The sequence below is a fragment of the Phyllobates terribilis genome, unplaced genomic scaffold, assembly GCF_046119375.1.
Source record: "Phyllobates terribilis strain yellow unplaced genomic scaffold, ASM4611937v1 Scaffold_5__5_contigs__length_657084704, whole genome shotgun sequence".
Classification (NCBI taxonomy): domain Eukaryota; kingdom Metazoa; phylum Chordata; class Amphibia; order Anura; family Dendrobatidae; genus Phyllobates; species Phyllobates terribilis.
The window spans coordinates 575,575,012-575,594,600 of NW_027362765.1; the positions used below are offsets into that span (position 1 = coordinate 575,575,012).

Genomic DNA, 19,589 nt, shown 5'->3' on the forward strand with positions numbered 1-19,589 from the left:
ATCTGCATCGTGGGCACATAGCCTTACAGAAAACGCTTGACCCCTGTCATTGCCAACAAAGGCTTTATAACAGAGTATTGAGATGAACTTTTGTAATTGACCAATTACTTATTTTCCGCCAAACTTTTAAAAAAAATTATTTCCAAATCAGACAATGTGATGTTCAGGATTTGTTTTCTCATTTTGTCTCTCATAGTTGAGGTCTACCTGTGATGTCAATTACAGACCAATCTCATCTTTTTAAGTGGGAGAACTTGCACAATTGGTGGCTGACTAAATACTTTTTTCCCCCCACTGTATTTCAGAAGTTACAGGACAGCCAGTCATACACAGGAGTTTCACAAATTGTACATGTAAAGCTGCCAAATGGTATAACATGTTTAATTGAGACTATTTTGAATACAGGCAGGACAGTTCCTGAACAGAGCTAGTACTCCTAGGAATAAAGTGTGAGATTGGCCACATGATCCAATAATCAGAAATACACACAGTGCATGCTGTGGAGCATGAACTATCTGGAAGATTTACTTTAAGTTTAAATGTGATATCATTTACAGTTTAATTTCCAGAAGGATAAAGAAATAAATCATCTGAAAATTAGTTGTTTTCTGCATTGCCTTGGAAAAAGATTCTGTAACATGTCTGTCCTTTTAATGAGCTCTCTTATACCAAGACTCTAGCAAGAAAAGGTCTGAAGGGATCACAGCTGATTGCTTTAGTAAGTTTGTAGTTGAGAACAGATGGAAGTGGTTCTTTTCCAACACAAATTCCTAATGGTCCATTTGCTGATGCGTGTTTGTTTTGAAACATCTGCATATTCCCTCCTTCTTATTAGATATCTGAGCAAGGTCCAGAATGAATTGGTTGGCAAGATTATACATAGATAAAACCACCTTGTAAACCTGATAGTTTTTATAAATAAAAAAACATGTATTCCGAAATAGAGGCATAGATAAAACCACCTTGTAAACCTGATAGTTTTTATAAACAAAAAAACATATATTTCAAAACAGAGGCATTAAATAACTTTCACTATTAGTTTTTAAATGTAGGAGACATCTCTAAATATGGTAAAAAAAACAGACAAGTGCTAATACCCCTTTAGGTTTATGCAGAACAAAATATGAGATTTGAAATTACCTGCATGGGCTTGTCATACCATCGGTTGCCTCCATTTTTGTCATACCCTCCACCATGAAGAAGCTGCAGGGCCCTATTAGCTTCATGAAGCTCTTCCCCTGTTGGTGCATCCAAGCAGACTAGACATATACATCGCTCAATCATATCTAGAGAGTCACGGTTTGTGGAATCTGCAAAATACGGGATAGCAAAGACTAAAGCTGAGAAACCATGACACGTGTTCTACCCCCATCTGCCCTTATAGTCCACCATGCTTTACTGTTGGTAATAGACAGTTAAAAAAGGCTTTGATTTCTTTAGTGGCACACTTACTTCATCACACTGTAAATACACTCTGATCAAAGTTTGATCAGAGTGTGATTAGCATAATTAACCCAATTATCTCGGATGAGAGAAAATACTGCGGTTTGACCCTAGTCATACCAGAAGAAAATTATACTGATGTCCCCCTGTTCTTGTAATCCTTGGGGCCCCACTGATTTAATATTTAGCATCAGTGCTGTGCATATGTGTTGAATGTTGTTAACTGGAAAACACTTGCTCAATGCAGCACAGTACAGCCTGCTTCATATGGGCGGCATTCTCTTCAATTATTTATTTTTGTAGTAGGTGCTGTGGAATCAATATGTATAATTGTATGTGTTACCCCTGGTTGTAGAGCCATTTAGTACATTGGTACTATATAAATTAAGGATATCATTATTGTAAATAATGGGACTTTGATATTTCGTCTAAGCTATTGATCTGTGTTAGGGCTGTAATCTTTGCCTACGAGCTACCTTTTGTGATGAATTTCTTACTTTAAATATATTATAAATTTTCTTTCTGCTTAATATTTGGCTTTTTTTTTGCTTTATCAACTGGAAAACACAGTAACCAATTTTGTTGCTAAATTTAATGATGTTTAACTCTTGGGATGTAGTCAAATATACATATATATATATATATATATATATACTAGATGGTGGCCCGATTCTAACGCATCGGGTATTCTAGAATATGTATACGTCCGACCGGGCGCGACTAATCAGCGAAGCAGTGTTTAAATGGGTTGTGCACTACTTTAAATTAACCCTCCAATGTATCCCCCCGGGGCCCCTATAGAATTTTGGAGGACCGGGGAGCGAGGCCGCCGGTCGGGGTACTTCTGCTGTGAGCAGCCGGGAGATGACCAGCTAGCACAGGGTGAGCATGTGAGGGTGAGCGTGTGAGGGTGAGCGTGGGAGCGGGTGAGCGTGGGAGGGTGAGAATGTGAGGGTGAGCGTGGGAGCGTGTGAGGGTGAGCGTGGGAGCGGGTGAGGGTGAGCGTGGGAGCTGGTGAGCGTGGGAGGGTGAGAATGTGAGGGTGTGAGGGTGAGCGTGGGAGCGGGTGTGAGGATGAGCGTGGGAGCGTGTGAGGGTGAGTGTGGGAGCGTGTGAGGGTGAGCGTGTGAGGGTAAGCGTGTGAGGGTGAGCGTCCGATGGTGAGAGCGTCCGAGCGTGAGAGCGTCCGAGCGTGAGCGTCCGAGTGTGAGCGTGAGCATCTGAGCGTGAGCGTCCGAGTGTGAGCGTGAGCGTCTGAGCGTGAGCGTCCGAGCGTGAGCATGAGCGTCTGAGCGTGAGCGCCCGAGCGTGAGCGTCTGAGCGTGAGTGGGTGATCCGCTAACGGCCGCCATCTTGTTCTGAAATCCCGCGTCGCTGATTGGCCGCGGCCTGACCAATCAGCTACGTGGGATTTCCTGGACAGACAGAACGTGAGCGTCCGAGCTTGAGCGTGAGCGTCCGAGCGTGGGCGTGAGCGTCCGAGCGTGAGCGTCCGAGCGTGGGCGTCCGAACGTGAGCGTCCGAGCGCGAGCGTGAGCGCCCGAGCGTGAGCGTCTGAGTGTGAGTGGGTGATCCGCTAACGGCCGCCATCTTGTTCTGAAATCCCGCGTCGCTGATTGGCCGCGGCCTGACCAATCAGCGACGTGGGATTTCCTGGACAGACAGACAGACAGACGGGATAAGACAATTATATATATTATATATATATATATATATATATATATATATATATATATATACAGTGGTGGCCAAAAGTATTGGCACCCCTGCAATTCTGTCAGATAATACTCAATTTCTTCCTGAAAATGATTGCAATCACAAATTCTTTGGTATTATTATCTTCATTTAATTTGTCTTCAATGAAAAAACACAAAAAGAATTGTCCTAAAGCCAAATTGGATACAATTCCACACCAAACCTAAAAAAGGGGGTGGACAAAAGTATTGCCACTGTTTGAAAAATCATGTGATGCTTCTCTAATTCGTGTAATTAACAGCACCTGTAACTTACCTGTGGCACCTAACAGGTGTTGGCAATAACTAAATCACACTTGCAGCCAGTTAACATGGATTAAAGTTGACTCAACCTCTGTCCTGTGTCCTTGTGTGTACCAGATTGAGCATGGAGAAAAGAAAGAAGACCAAAGAACTGTCTGAGGACTTGAGAAACCAAATTGTGAGGAAGCGTGAGCAATCTCAAGGCTACAAGTCCATCTCCAAAGACCTGAATGTTCTTGTGTCTACCGTGCGCAGTGTCATCAAGAAGTTTAAAGCCCATGGCACTGTGGCTAACCTCCCTAGATGTGGACGGAAAAGAAAAATTGACGAGAGATTTCAACGCAAGATTGTGCGGATGGTGGATAAAGAACCTCGACTAACATCCAAACAAGTTCAAGCTGCCCTGCAGTCCGAGGGTACAACAGTGTCAACCCGTACTATCCGTCGGCGTCTGAATGAAAAGGAACTGTATGGTAGGATACCCAGGAAGACCCCACTTCTTACCCCGAGACATAAAAAAGCCAGGCTGGAGTTTGCCAAAACTTACCTGAGAAAGCCTAAAACATTTTGGAAGAATGTTCTCTGGTCAGATGAGACAAAAGTAGAGCTTTTTGGGAAAAAGCATCAACATAGAGTGTACAGGAAAAAAAAGAGGCATTCAAAGAAAAGAACACGGTCCCTACAGTCAAACATGGCGGAGGTTCCCTGATGTTTTGGGGTTGCTTTGCTGCCTCTGGCAATGGACTGCTTGATAGAGATGAGCGGTGTTCGACTAGAACTGTTCGCCAATCTCAAATTCGAGCTGTTTTGGGCGGTGTTCGAGTTGTTCGACGAACCCGAACGATTTGCAAAAAATTCGGCTGTTCGAGGTTATGTTCGATAACTGTTCGTGCACCAAAAGCGTGTCCTGCATGTCTGGCGCTATTTAGAGCACCAATCATGCAGGGATTGTCTGCCACTCACTGTAATGCCACAGCCATGGTGGTTGTGGCATTAGAGTGATTGCCCAAATCGATGGGAACTGTGCTCACAGTGAAACATGAAAAGCCGGCAATTCAGCAGCGGCGTACACCGGTACCCGACAATTTAGAACCGAAAGAATAGAGCTTCACACATAGATTAGATAGATAGAAACATGTCAGTCACATATATAAGAAGTACAGTGACAGTGTTGATTACTGTACTTGTCATTTAGTGTAAAGGATTTATAAAAAAAAATATTAGTGTTTTCATGCACCGTCTCTTTAAAAAAGCCGGCCGGCAATTCAGCAGCGGTACCCGACAATTTAGAATAGAAGGAATAGAGAATCACACATAGATTAGATAGATAGAAACATGTCAGTCACATATATAAGAAGTACAGTGACAGTGTTGATTACTGTACTTGCCATTTAGTGTAAAGGATTTATTAAAAAAAATAATAGTGTTTTCATGCACCGTCTCTTTAAAAATGCCGGCCGGCAATTCAGCAGCGGTACCCGACAATTTAGAATGGAAGGAATAGAGCATCACACATAGATTAGATAGATAGAAACATGTCAGTCACATATATATGAAGTACAGTGACAGTGTTGATTACTGTACTTGTCATTTAGTGTTAAAATAAAGGATTTATTTAAAAAAATTTAATAGCTAGCAAAGGCTAGGCAGACAGCTGGGGGCATGAGATGAGCCGAGTTCATTGGACATTAACTCGGCTCATCTGGATGCCCTCACAGAGAGACACTGTGGAGCGCAAGCAAGCCTGCGCTTCTCAGTGTCTGCGGGATGACAGGCTGGATGGCAGCGTTCTGCTGCGGTCCATCCTGTCATCTCGATGTAGCAGAGCTGAAGCTGTCATGGGAACCATGGAAAGGTAAGGATGATGTTGCTTTATTATTTTTCTTTTATTTCAGGAGATCGTTGGCTTCAGCTGGAATGGGCGTGACGGTAAGTATGGTTTAATTTAGAACAATAAAGAATTGTGTGTTTATTTCAATTAAAGGACTTTATTCTGGGTGTTGTGTTTTTTTTAAATACTTTACTAGAAATTCATGGTGGTCATGTCTAATATTGGCGTGACCCCATGAATTTCGGGCTTAGGGCCAGCTGATAATGCCAAGCTGGCCCTAACCCCTTTATTACCCAGTGAGCCACCACATCAGGGCCCTGGATGAGTTGGGTACAGCGCCAGAAGATGGCGCTTCTATGAACGCGCCATTTTCCGGGGTGGCTGCGGACTGCAATTTGCAGCGGGGGTGGCCCAGAAAGCTTGGGCCTCACTGCGCTGCAGATTCCAGCCCCCAGCTGCCTAGTTGTACCTGGCTGGACACAAAAACAAGGCAAAGCCCCACGTCAATTTTCTTTAAATTATTTCATGAAATAATTAAGAAAAAAAGGGCTTCCCTATATTGTTGTGTCCGGCCAGGTACAAATAGGCAGCTGGTGGTTAGGGGCAGCCCGTTCCTGCCTGCTGCACCTGACTGGACACAAATATAGTGCGAAGCCCCACTTCAATTTTTTTTTAATTATTTCATGAATTTCCTGAAATAATTTAAAAAAATTGAAGTGGGGCTTCGCACTATATTTGTTTCCAGCCAGGTACAGCAGGCAGGAACGGGCTGCCCCCAACCACCAGCTGCCTATTTGTACCTGGCCGGACACAACAATATAGGGAAGGCCTTTTTTTCTTAATTATTTCATGACTTTCATGAAATAATTAAAAAAAATTGAAGTGGGGCTTCGCACTATATTTGTGTCCAGCCAGGTACAGCAGGCAGGAACGGGCTGCCCCTAACCACCAGCTGACTATTTGTACCTGGCCAGACACAACAATATAGGGAAGGCCTTTTTTTCTTAATTATTTCATGAATTTCATGAAATAATTAAAAAAAAAAATACGTGGGGCTTCGCCCTATTTTTGTGTCCAGCCAGGTACAACTAGGCAGCTGGGGGCTGGAATCTGCAGCGCAGGGAGGCCCAAGCTTTCTGGGCCCCCCCCGCTGCAAATTGCAGTCCGCAGCCACCCCGGAAAATGGCGCGTTCATAGAACGCCATCTTCTGGCGCTGTACCCAACTCATCCAGGGCCCTGGTGCGGTGGCTCACTGGGTAATAAAGGGGTTAGGGCCAGCTTGGTATTATCAGCTGGCCCTAAGCCCAAAATTCATGGGGCCACGCCAATATTAGACATGACCACCATGAATTTCTAGTAAAGTATTTAAAAAAAACACAACACCCAGAATAAAGTCCTTTAATTGAAATAAACACACAATTCTTTATTGTTCTAAATTAAACCATACTTACCATCACGCCCATTCCAGCTGAAGCCAACGATCTCCTGCAATAAAAGAAAAATAATAAACCAACATCATCCTTACCTTTCCATGGTTCCCATGACAGCTTCAGCTCTGCTACATCGAGATGACTGGCTGGACCGCAGCAGAACGCTGCCATCCAGCCTGTCATCCCGCAGACACTGAGAAGAGCAGGCATGCTTGCGCTCCTCAGTGTCTCGCTGTGACGGCATCCAGATGAGCCGAGGTCATGTCCAATGAACTCGGCTCACCTGATGCACGTCACTGACAGCGTGGGAAAATTCTCACGCTGAAGTGCTGAGTGCAGGAGAATTCTCCCACGCTGTCAGTGACGTGCATGAGGTGAGCTCATGTCCAATGAACTCAGCTCACCTCATGCACCTCACTGACAGCGTGGGAAAATTCTCCTGCACTCAGCGCTTCAGCGTGAGAATTCTCCCACGCTGTAAGTGACGTGCATGAGGTGAGCTGAGATCATTGGACATGAACTCACCTCATGAACGTCACTGACAGCGCTTCAGCGTGAGAATTTTCCCACACTGTCAGTGGCGTCCATGAGGTGAGTTCATGTCCAATGTTCTCAGCTCACCTCATGCACGTCACTGACAGCGTGGGAAAATTCTCCTGCACTCAGCGCTTCAGCATGAGAATTCTCCCACACTGAAGCGCTGAGTGCAGGAGAATTTTCCCACGCTGTCAGTGACGTGCATGAGGTGCGCCGAGTTCATTGGACATGACCTCGGCTCATCTGGATGCCGTCACAGCGAGACACTGAGGAGCGCAAGCATGCCTGCTCTTCTCAGTGTCTGCGGGTTGACAGGCTGGATGGCAGCGTTCTGCTGCGGTCCAGCCTGTCATCTCGATGTAGCAGAGCTGGAGCTGTCCTGGGAACCATCGAAAGCTAAGGATGATGTTGGTTTATTATTTTATTTTTATTACAGGAGATCGTTGGCTTCAACTGGAATGGGCGTGATGGTAAGTAGAGTTTAATTTAGAACAATAAAGAATTGTGTGTTTATTTCAATTAAAGGACTTTATTCTGGGTGTTTGTGTTTTTTTTTACTTTCACTATGGGGTTAGTAATGGGGGTGTCTTATAGACGCCTCTCCATTACTAACCTGGGCTTGATGTCAGCTGGCATTATAAGCTGACATCAACCCCAGCCCTATTACCCCACTGCCACCGCTACAGGGCAGTGGGAAGAGCGAGGCTAAGTGCCAGAATTGGCGCATCCTATGGATGCGCCATTTCTGGGGCGGCTGACGGCTGGTGTTTCTAGCCTGGGAGGGGGCCAATATTCATGGCACCCTTCCTGAGCTATTAATATCAGCCCCCAGCTGTCTGCCTAGCCTTTGCTAGCTATTAAAACAGGGGGGACCCCACGTCATTTTTTTGGGGGGGTCCCCCATTTTAATAGCTAGTAAAGGCTAAGTATTCAGCTGGGGGCTGATATTAGTAGCCTGGGAAGCTCCATGGGTATTACCCCCTTCCCAGGCTTCAAACATCTGCCCCAGCCGTCTGCTTAACCTCCGCTAGAGACTAAAATTACGGGGAACCCCACGCCAATTTTTATTTTAATAAATCCTTTATTTTAACACTAAATGACAAGTACAGTAACCAACACTGTCACTGTACTTCATATATATGTGACTGACATGTTTCTCTCTATCTAATCTATGTTTGATGCTCTATCTTTCTGTTCTAAATTGTCGGGTACCGATGCTGAATTGCCGGCCGGCTTTTTTAAAGAGACGTTGCATGAAAACACTATTATTTTTTTAAATAAATCCTTTACACTAAATGACAAGTACAGTAAGCAACACTGTCACTGTACTTATTATAAATGTGACTGACATGTTTCTATCTATCTAATCTATGTGTGATGCTCTATTCCTTGTATTCTAAATTGTCGGGTACAGATGCTGAATTGCCGGCCGGCTTTTTTAAAGAGATGGTGCATGAAAACTCTATTATTTTTTTAAATAAATCCTTTACACTAAATGACAAGTACAGTAAGCAACACTGTCACTGTACTTATTATATATGTGACTGACATGTTTCTATCTATCTAATCTATGTATGATTCTCTATTCCTTCTATTCTAAATTGTCGGGTACAGATGCTGAATTGCCGGCCGGCTTTTTTAAAGAGACGGTGCATGAAAACACTATTATTTTTTTAAATAAATCCTTTACACTAAATGACAAGTACAGTAAGCAACACTGTCACTGTACTTATTATATATGTGACTGACATGTTTCTATCTATCTAATCTATGTGTGAAGCTCTATTCTTTCTGTTCTAAATTGTCGGGTACCGCTGCTGAATTGCCGGCCGGCTTTTTTAAAGAGACGGTGCATGAAAACACTAATATTTTTTTAATAAATCCTTTACACTAAATGACAAGTGCAGTAACCAACACTGTCACTGTGTTTCTTATATGTGTGACTGACATGTTTCTATCTATCTAATCTATGTGTGATGCTCTATTCCTTCTTGTCTAAATTGTCGGGTACCGGTGTATGCCGCTGCTGAATTTGCCGGCCGGCTTTTTTAAAGAGAGTGTCTTCTGAGCAGTTTGTCAGCTTTTGGACACCTTTGCAGGTGTTTTCTATGTGTTTCTATGTGTTTTTGTTTGCCTGCCATTGGTTTTAACGGTGTTCGACGGTGTTCTAAGGTGTTCGACGAACAGTTCGACGAACAGTTCCTCGAACATCCCGGTGTTCGACGAACCGAACCGAACCCGAACACTACGGGGGTGGCTCAACACTACTGCTTGACCATGTGCATGGCATTATGCAGTCTGAAGACTACCAACAAATTTTGCAGCATAATGTAGGGCCCAGTGTGAGAAAGCTGGGTCTCCCTCAGAGGTCATGGGTCTTCCAGCAGGACAATGACCCAAAACACACTTCCAAAAGCACTATAAAATGGTTTGAGAGAAAGCACTGGAGACTTCTAAGGTGGCCAGCAATGAGTCCAGACCTGAATCCCATAGAACACCTGTGGAGAGATCTCAAAATGGCCGTTTGGAGAAGGCACCCTTCAAATATCAGGGACCTGGAGCAGTTTGCCAAAGAAGAATGGTCTACAATTCCAGCAGAGCATTGTAAGAAACTGATTGATGGTTACCGGAAGCCGTCGTTCGCAGTTATTTTGGCTAAAGGTTGTGCAATCAAGTATTAGGCTGAGGGTGCCAATACTTTTGTCTGGCCCATTTTTGGAGTTTTGTGTGAAATGATCAATGATTTGTTTTTTGCTTCATTCTCTTTTGTGTTTTTTTCCTTGCAAGCAAATTAAATGAAGATATTAATAACAAAGAATTTGTGATTGCAATCATTTTCAGGAAGAAACTGAGTATTATCTGACAGAATTGCAGGGGTGCCAATACTTTTGGCCACCACTGTATATATATATACTGTATATATATATAAATAAATATATATATATATATATATATATATATGATTCTTAAACCCTGCATTAAGGGAGCTCAGTAGGTCATTGCTTGCTGCAACTATACTATTGATCAGTCGGTAAATGTGGTAAATAAATAGACTATTGATCATTTAATAATCCCATGTCCTTAGTTCACTTATGCTCCGCGTTTTCATCATTCACCAAGCGTACCTTTATTTCGTTTGTTATGGCTTGTCATGTGAACAGATGAGCTCGGGCTACCTTGTGAATCTCAGAGTGATTTTACTAGCTCAGAGGAAAAGTTGTCTTTCATGCTACGATCATATTTGGGTCTATAATACATTTTGAAACCTTGCTTCCAGACTTCTGGTAAAGTCCTGTTGTATGGACTATAATTTGCCCATTGTAATTTTTCTGGATACCTTGATTATACTTTTCTTTGTTTAGAATTTTTGTTGCCCATTTTCTTCTGTGATAAATACCAAGTTCGAATGAATATATAGATATGCTAGCATAAAATGAGAATCGATGTATAAATATTGCATAATGTCTATTAAAATGTACTGAGCAATGCTTTGCTTTTAAAGATCATCAGTCTGAGCTCTAAAGAATGTTTATTATCATTTTTAACTAATTATATAATAAAATATGTTCAAAATCCTAATTATATTAGTAACAATAATAATGATATATGATCTTGGAAGTGTTTAATTAAATTCCATCTCCTATTTAAAGTGTTCAGTTGCTCTGATTTAGGAATAAATGAGTTTAAAGCGAATCTGCCACCAGGCTTTTGCCACCTAATCTGAGAACAGTATAATGAAGAAACAGAGACCCTGATTACTATGATGTGTCACTTACTGGGATGCTTGTTGTAGTTTTTATAAAATCACTATTTAGCAGCAGGAGATTATCATTAAAGGTCTAGTAAACCTGCTGCCACGTAGTTAAGCACATTCATGAGCTATTGATAACCCCGCCCTCACCACTGATTGGCAGCTTTCTGTATACACAGCACATGGGCCGAAAGCTACCAATCAGTGATGTGGGCGGGGTTATACAAAGCTCAGCATTCAGAGCACTTCCAGAAATGCTGTAGGTAAAACACTGATTTCATCAAAATTACAGCAAGTAGCTCACTATATGATACAGCACTAGAATCAGGGTCTCTGCCTCTATGTAATGCGGCTCTCAGATGGGGTAGCAAAAACCTGGTGACAGATTCCCTTTAATAGATGGCCTATCTTTGAATTAGTCTATAAACTGAAGCTTTCAGACCTGATGAATTGGCAGGCCTATGTTTGGCATGTAGGCATGGAAAGCATAATTTTGGAGCTAAGATTGGTGAATAGACATAAAATTCCCAACAAATATATATTTTGATAGTAATTCAGTAGGATTGCTATTTGAATACAGAAAATGGTTTTCCAGGCTTTCTCTAGATTCACAGCTCACTTAAATAGTTCAAAATGTCGGTTCATATTAGTCACTTTTGTAGTCACTAAGTCTCTCAATCTGGACAAGCAAGGCAGCAAGTAGGACTAAAGGTATAAGACTGAGTCTAAGGCCACTGCCCCACTATCAGTATTTGGTCAGTATTCGGTCAGGAGTGGGAGCCAAAACCAGGAGTGGGTGATAAATGCAGAATTGGTGACTTGTTTCTATTATACCTTTTCTCTGATTGTTCCTCACCTGGTTTTGGCTCCCACTCCTGAGAAAAAATACTGACCGAATACTGACCAAATACTGATAGTGGGGCCGTATTCTAAGATAGATTTCAGACTGAGACATATAATCTTCAACATTGAAACTGCAACACCAAGATGAAAAGCTTATGTAATTATAAAAGTGACAGAATCGATAGACATGTTAATGATAGTCAAATGATGAAAAAACGGAAACAAAATTTTCAAATCATCTCAATTTATTTGGAATGGAATATGAGTGCCACCTGCAGACATACAAGGTATGTAAACTCAAAAGTTTACATACCTCGGCAGAATTTTTGCTTTCTTAGCCTTGTTTCAGAGAATATGAATTATAACAAAAATACTTTTTCTCCACTCATGGTTATTGGTTGGGTGAAGCTATTTATTGTCAAACTACTGTGTTTTCTCTTTTTAAATCTCAATGACAACCAAAAACATCCAAAGGACCCTGATCAAATGTTCACATACCCCAGTTCTTAATACCGTGTATTGCCCCCTTTAATATCAGTGACAGCTTGAAGTCTTTTGTGGTAGTTGTGGATGAGTTTCTTTAATTTCTCAGATGGTAAAACATCCCATTCTTCTTGGCAAAAGCCTCATGAAAACCAAGGAATACACCAGAAAAGTCAAGGATAAAGTTGTGAAGAACAGTAAAGCAGGGTTAGGTTATAAAAAAATAGCTCAAGCTCTGAACATCTCCCTGAGAACTGATCAACCCATCATCCAAAAATAAAAGGAGCATGGCTCAACAGCAAACCTACTAAGACATGGTCGTTCACATAATTCAACATCCCAAGCAAGGAGAGCACTGACTAGAGAAGCAGCCAAGTGGCCCATGGTCAAGTGGCCCATGGAGGAGCTACAGAGATCCACACCTCAGGTGAGAAAATCTGTCCAAAGGACAACTATTTGTCATATACTCCATAAATATGGCCTTTATAGAAGAGTGGTAAGCAGAAAACCATTTTTGAAAGCAAGCCTTAAGTCACATTTGCAGTTTGTAAAAATCAATGTAGGGGACACAGCTAGCATGTAGAAGAAGGTGCTCTGGTCAGATGAGATCAAAGTAGAACTTTTTTGGCTAAATGTAAAACACTATTTGTGGCGAAAAACTAATACTGCATATCACCCTGAAAACACCATCTCCACCGTCAAACATGATGGTGGCAGCATCCTACTGTGGGGATGCTTTTCTTCAGCAGTGACTGGGAAACTGTCAGAGTCTAAATATAGGGCAGTCCTGAAGGAAAACCTGTTAGAGGCTGCAAAAGACTTGAAACTGGGGTGTAGGTTCACCTTGCAGCAGGACAATGACTCTAAGCATACTGCCTGAGCTACAATGGAATGGTTTAGATCAAAACATATTCATGTGTGTGAATGGCCCATTCGCAGTCCAGACCTAAATCTCATTGAGAATCTGTGGCAAGACTTGACAATTGTTGTTCACAGGCACTCTACAACCAAGCTCACTGAGCTAAGATGAATGGGCCAAAATTTCAGCCTCTAGATGTGCAAAGTCGGAAGAGACCTACCCCAAAGTACTTGCAGCAGTAGTTGCAGTAAAAGATAGTCTCACAAAGTATTGACTGAGGGAAGCTGAATACAAATGCACGTCACAATTTTCAGATTTATATTTTTAAATTATTTAGAAACCTTGTATCATTTCCTTAACACTTCACAAATACTTTGTGTTGGTATATTAAATAAAAACCCAATACAATACATTTAAGTTTGTGGGTGTAAAGTGAAAAAATATGGAAAAGTTAATGTTTTTCAAGTCACTGTATTTCTTTAAGGCTGTCACACTCAGGTTGGGAAAACTACGGCCAGTCTGTGCATTGCGGTCCGTGAACAGGCAGATTTACATGGACATCTGAATTAGTCTTTTAAGAGATGCAGGTTTTACTTGCATCTTATCAAAGTGAGCTGAAAATGTGATGAGATTTTTTTTTTGGGGAGATACCAACAGAGAGGGAGCAAGCAGATTCTACGACCTAACTCTACTTTTCTTTATCCCTGACCTGTCTGGTGTGTTCCTTGGTTTTCATGATGCTGTTTGATCCCTAATGATCTCAAGCAAACCTCTGAGGCCTTCACAGAACAGCTGTAGTTATACTGAGAATAAATTACACATAGGTGGACTCAATTTACTAATTATGTGACTTCTGGAGGCATCTGGTCACTCAGGATTTTATTCAGGGGTATCAGATTACAGGGGGATGAATACAAATGTGCTTCACAATATTCAGATTTATATTTTTTAAATGATTAGAAAATCATATATCATTTCCTTTATACTTCACAAATAATTGGTATTTTGTGTTGGTATTTCACTTAAAATACTAATAAAATACATTTAAATTTGTGGGTGTAATGTGAAAAAATGTAGAAAAGTTAACAGGGTATGAATACTTTTTCAATGGACTATGTATACACACACATAATACTCAGCATAAATGAGTACACACTGCCTTTGAAAAGTAACATTTTAATCAATATTTAACTGAACTCGGTAACAATTTCCAAAATTATGACAAGACTGAGTTTCATAGAAATTTTTTTTAACACATAACATGAATGGAAGCTTAAAGGGGTTGTCCACTACTTATACATTGATGCCCTATCCTTAGGATAGGGCATCAATGTATGATCGGCTGGGGTCCCGCACCTGGCACCCCTGCAGATCAGCTGTTATCGGTGCCAGCAGCTGGAACTGCTCACCTACGGGGCTCCGCTGTCAAGTAGTAGTGGCTGCCGCGGTGTACTGCACATCCGCGTCCCATTCAATTGAATTGTTATTGCTATCGCCGGCACCGATAACAGCTGATCGGCGGGGGTGCCGTGTGCGGGACCCCAGACCAATCATACATTGATGCCCTATCTTACGGATAGGGCATCAATGTAAAAGTAGTGGACAACTTCTTTAATAATATAACTTTCATTACAAAATCTTCAGTTTTACTCAAATTAGTTGATGCGAAAATGAATACACCCCTCATCAAAACCTACTACATTTAATAATTTGTATGACCTCCATGATTTTTAAGGACAGCACCAAGTCTTCTAAGTAAGAATGAACAAGTTGATGACATATTGCAACATCTATCTTTTTTCTACTATTCAAGAATGACCTCTTTTAGAGGCTGGATGGAGATTGATGACAACTTGTCTCTGCAGAATTCCCCATAGGTATACAATTGGGTTCACATCAGGAGACATACTTGGCCATTGACTCACTTTTGTATAAAAACTAATTTTGTAATGAAAGTAATATTATTAACCTTACTTTCACGTTATGGGTTAAAAAAATGAAACTGTCTTGTCAAAATTTTGGAAATTGTTCTCGTGTTCAGTGAGATATTTTTTAAAATCTTACTTTTTAAAGGGGGTGTAGTCTGTTATGCTGAGCACTGTATATGCAGTATATACAGTACAGACCAAAAGTTTGGACACACCTTCTCATTTAAAGATTTTTCTGTATTTTCATGACTTTGAAAATTGTACATTCACACTGAAGGCATCAAAACTATGAATTAACACATGTGGAATTATATACTTAACAAAAAAAGTGTGAAACAACTGAAAATATGTCTTATATTCTAGGTTCTTCAAAGTAGCCACCTTTTGCTTTGATGACTGCTTTCACACTCTTGGCATTCTCTTGATTAGCTTCAAGAGGAAGTCACCGGAAATGGTTTTCACTTCACAGGTGTGCCCTGTCAGGTTTAATAAGTGGGATTTCTTGCCTTATAAATAGGGTTGGGACCATCAGTTGTGTTGTGCAGAAGTCTGGTGGATACACTGCTGATAGTCCTACAGAACAGACTGTTAGAATTTGTATTATGGCAAGAAAAAGGCAGCTAAGTAAAGAAAAACGAGTGGCCATCATTATTTTAAGAAATGAAGGTCACTCAGTCCGAAAAATTGGGCAAACTTTGAAAGTGTCCCCAAGTGCAGTTGCAAAAACCATCAAGCGCTACAAAGAAACTGGCTCACATGAGGACCGCCCCAGGAAAGGAAGACCAAGAGTCACCTCTGCTTCTGAGGATAAGTTTATCTGAGTCACCAGCCTCAGAAATCGCAGGTTAACAGCAGCTCAGATTAGATACCAGATCAATGCCACACAGAGTTCTAGCAGCATAAAAATCTCTGCAACAACTGTTAAGAGGAGACTTTGTGCAGCAGGCCTTCATTGTAAAATAGCTGCTAGGAAACCACTGCTAAGGACAGGCAACAATCAGAAGAGATTTGTTTGGGCTAAAGAACACAAGGAATAGACATTAGCCAAGTGGAAATCTGTGCTTTGGTCTGATGAGTCCAAATTTGAGATCTTTGGTTCCAACCACCGTGTCTTTGTGCGACGCAGAAAAGGTGAATGGATCGACTCTACATGCCTGGTTCCCACCGTGAAGCATGGAGGAGGAGGTGTGATGGTGTGGGGGTGCTTTGTTGGTGACACTGTTGGGGATTTATTCAAAATTGAAGGCATACTGAACCAGCATGGCTACCACAGCATCTTGCAGCCGCATGCTATTCCATCGGGTTTGCGTTTAGTTGGACCATCATTTATTTTTCAACAGGACAATGACCCCAAACGCACCTCCAGGCTGTGTAAGGGCTATTTGACTAAGAAGGAGAGTGATGGGGTGCTACGCCAGATGACCTGGCCTCAACAGTCACCAGACCTGAACCCAATCAAGATGGTTTGGGGTGAGCTGGACCGCAGAGTGAAGGCAAAAGGGCCAACAAGTGCTAAGCATCTCTGGAAACTCCTTCAAGATTGTTGGAAGACCATTTCTGGTGACTACCTCTTGAAGCTCATCAAGAGAATGCCAAGAGTGTGCAAAGCAGTCATCAAAGCAAAAGGTGGCTACTTTGAAGAACCTAGAATATAAGACATATTTTCAGTTGTTTCACACTTTTTTGTTAAGTATATAATTCCACATGTGTTAATTCATAGTTTTGATGCCTATTTATATATATATACATATTGTAAGGCAGTGCTAGTCATCATGCTGGGGGACACTCGCTTCACCGGGTCAATTAAAGCACACATGCAACGTTTTCCAGTAACCTGAAATCCAGCAGTTTATTACACTTCATAACTGCTTATCACACAGTCCATCTCAGTGGCTCACCGGCATGTTACACACATAACATCCAAGAGCCTTTCAAGTGGCAGACAGGCCCACTTGGCTCCAGTTACAGCCTTCAGCAAAGTAACTATATCAATGTCCATATAACGCATCACCTTTACCTTTTGCCGGGTCTAGCGGTTTCCATCAGATTTGTTCTGCCACAGCTGTGGCTTTACTGCTTCCCAGATGGGGGTCTCCAGCCCTCATACCTTCCAAGGCTACTGGCATCTCTTGCACACACAGGGATCCAGCCTCTGCCTTTCAGGACTCTTGTCTTCCAAGCCTCTTGCCCTCCAAGGCTACTGGCATCTCTTACACACAAGGATCCAGCCTTTGCCTTTCAGGACTCTCCAGGCTTCACCTGGCCTCACTAAGCCTCTCCAGGCTAACGGTGTCCCACACATAGGGAACAGGCCTCACGCTTTTCACACACTGTTTCAAAAGCACCAGGATTTATATATCCTTCAGTGCACACAGGACCTGCAATGATGTCACAATCATGTGATCAGTCCTTCTGAGGGAGAGGTACATAGTCAGCCAGAACACCGTGGACCATTACAGTAATGCCGCAAGCCGCAGCATTACATATCCCCCCCCTCTGTTTAAACTTGTGGGGTTGAACACATAATATACACAATCACATTATAACCCACAGTTCACACAGAGACATTAGTCATCAACATTAGCCCATTCTTTAGAGACCTACCATCTGTCATTGTCACTGACTTCGTCAAGTCACATTTCCAGGTCGTAACATTGTCAGACCTCCCCCGCTCCCAGCGGTCAGTCGTAACCTTGTCAGACCTCCCCCGCTCCCAGCGGTCAATACAGCAGTGTGACTCACATGCCCTGGTATCTAAGGTCCGGTTCGACTCCGTAGTGTCCTGTACTCTATTGGGTCGTTTGTATGAGACACTCAGACCTGAGTTACTGGAGGTCTCACTACCTCTAAACCCACGCCCACTATCCTCAGGACATTTTGGAAAGTCTCTAACTTCTACTTTAGCCGTTCTATTATTTGAAGGGCCCTTTCTCTGTCTGGTCTCACAATTTCTAGACGGCTGCCATCTTCTGCTGCTCAGGCGATTCTGTCTTTCCACTCGCAGTCTAGCGAGATTCAACTGTTCTACCTCTCGCAGGTAGGTCACTCGGTACTCCATCAGCATGCGTATATATGCCAGACTTTCTTCTGTTCCTACAGCGGAGAATGACTCCATGCCGTTTTCATCTGGTATCCAGTCCTATCGATCACGTGGACTGCTTACTTTCATCACACCAGACTTCTTTATCATCATTTGCATGGCTCGGCCATTTCTCCCAATGAGCTTTCTCACCAGAGCATGAGGCACCCGGATGACCTCTTCACGCAGACTTTGAGCTTTTCTCATAAGCTCCAGTTGTATAATGGCTTGTTCTGTCTTCAACCGGACAAACCGCTTTGTGTGAATACATCGCCAGTGCATGTCACTTAGGATAGCCACCCTCTTCACTGTGACTTCGGTTGTGGACAGGACCACCAGCTGTTTAGCTTCTGAGGATGAGTACACCTTACAGGCTCCCATGGCCTTCTTAAACTCTTCATGCACGGACTCACTGGTGCATTCTTCTCTCAAATCCTCGGGTACATCTATGAGGCACTTGTACCGAGACGTTTCTGTCTCACTAGTGGTTTCCAGACGATCAACCGGCTCAGGTTTCAGGGACAACAGACTTTCAGCTTCTTCACCCTGTATGCTTCCTCTGAGCTGACTCGCAGCTACAAATTCAAGAATTTTCATCTTGACCACTTCCATTTCATACTTATTTTCTGTTAACACTCTCTTAGCTCTCCTCAGGTCCACCTTCTCATGGTATAAAGGAGAAAGTGCAACTTGTTTGCCCTTTTCCTTCTCCAAGGAGGCCTCGTTCACTAAGTGATGCTTTGCTAGGCGACCTTTGAGTTCGAAAACTTCTTCATCTAGCTCAGCTACTCGCCTCTCAGCAGCCCATGTCTGAAGCTCTTCCTGCTTCAACTGCTCCTTTAACAGTAGAGTTCTCTCGGACCTCTCTGTCTCCAATGTGCCCAATCGGCTCTCAGCCAGTCTCTCAAGCTTCTGTTGCTTCAAATGGGCTTGTAGCGACTCCTTGAGCTCCTTGATCTCGGCTCTTACGTCCACCGAATCATCCGAGCTCGCATTATTCGAGGAGGCATCTGCTTCATACCTCCCATCTCCAGTGGCCAACTTCTGGCCCTGGTCTGTGGCTTCTCCGATAGACTCCTCCATCTTTTTCCGCTCAGCTTCCATCTTGCTGATTCTTTCCTTAAGGCACGTCTCTGCCCTCTGGAGATTATCACAGAACGTCTGCAGCTCCTTCACCTGAGCTTCCAGACCTAGGGTCTTTCTGCGGAGATCATCATTTTCATCACGGGTGTCCTGCAGAGTGGTCTCAACCACTTGGCGCATGCGCTCTGCATCAGCCTTATCCGCCTCTAGTTTTTCCTTAACCCTGAGGAGATGCTCATAGTCTCTCTTAATTTGTTGCAGTTTCTTACTTAGTTCACCACACTCCTTCTTGAATTCACACAGCTCCTGGTTGAACTGTTCGCG

The 19,589-nt window shown here is 42.7% G+C and overlaps 1 protein-coding gene across 1 annotated transcript in view; it reads right to left on the bottom strand.

Moving 5' to 3' along the window:
• Positions 1 to 19,589, bottom strand: part of CHAT (choline O-acetyltransferase) — a 202,789-nt gene that overhangs the window by 75,929 nt on the left and 107,271 nt on the right. Inside the window, exon 8 of the mRNA XM_073685964.1 lies at positions 1,141 to 1,310. Coding sequence (XP_073542065.1) covers positions 1,141 to 1,310 — 170 coding nt within the window. The remainder of the gene's footprint in view (positions 1 to 1,140; positions 1,311 to 19,589) is intronic.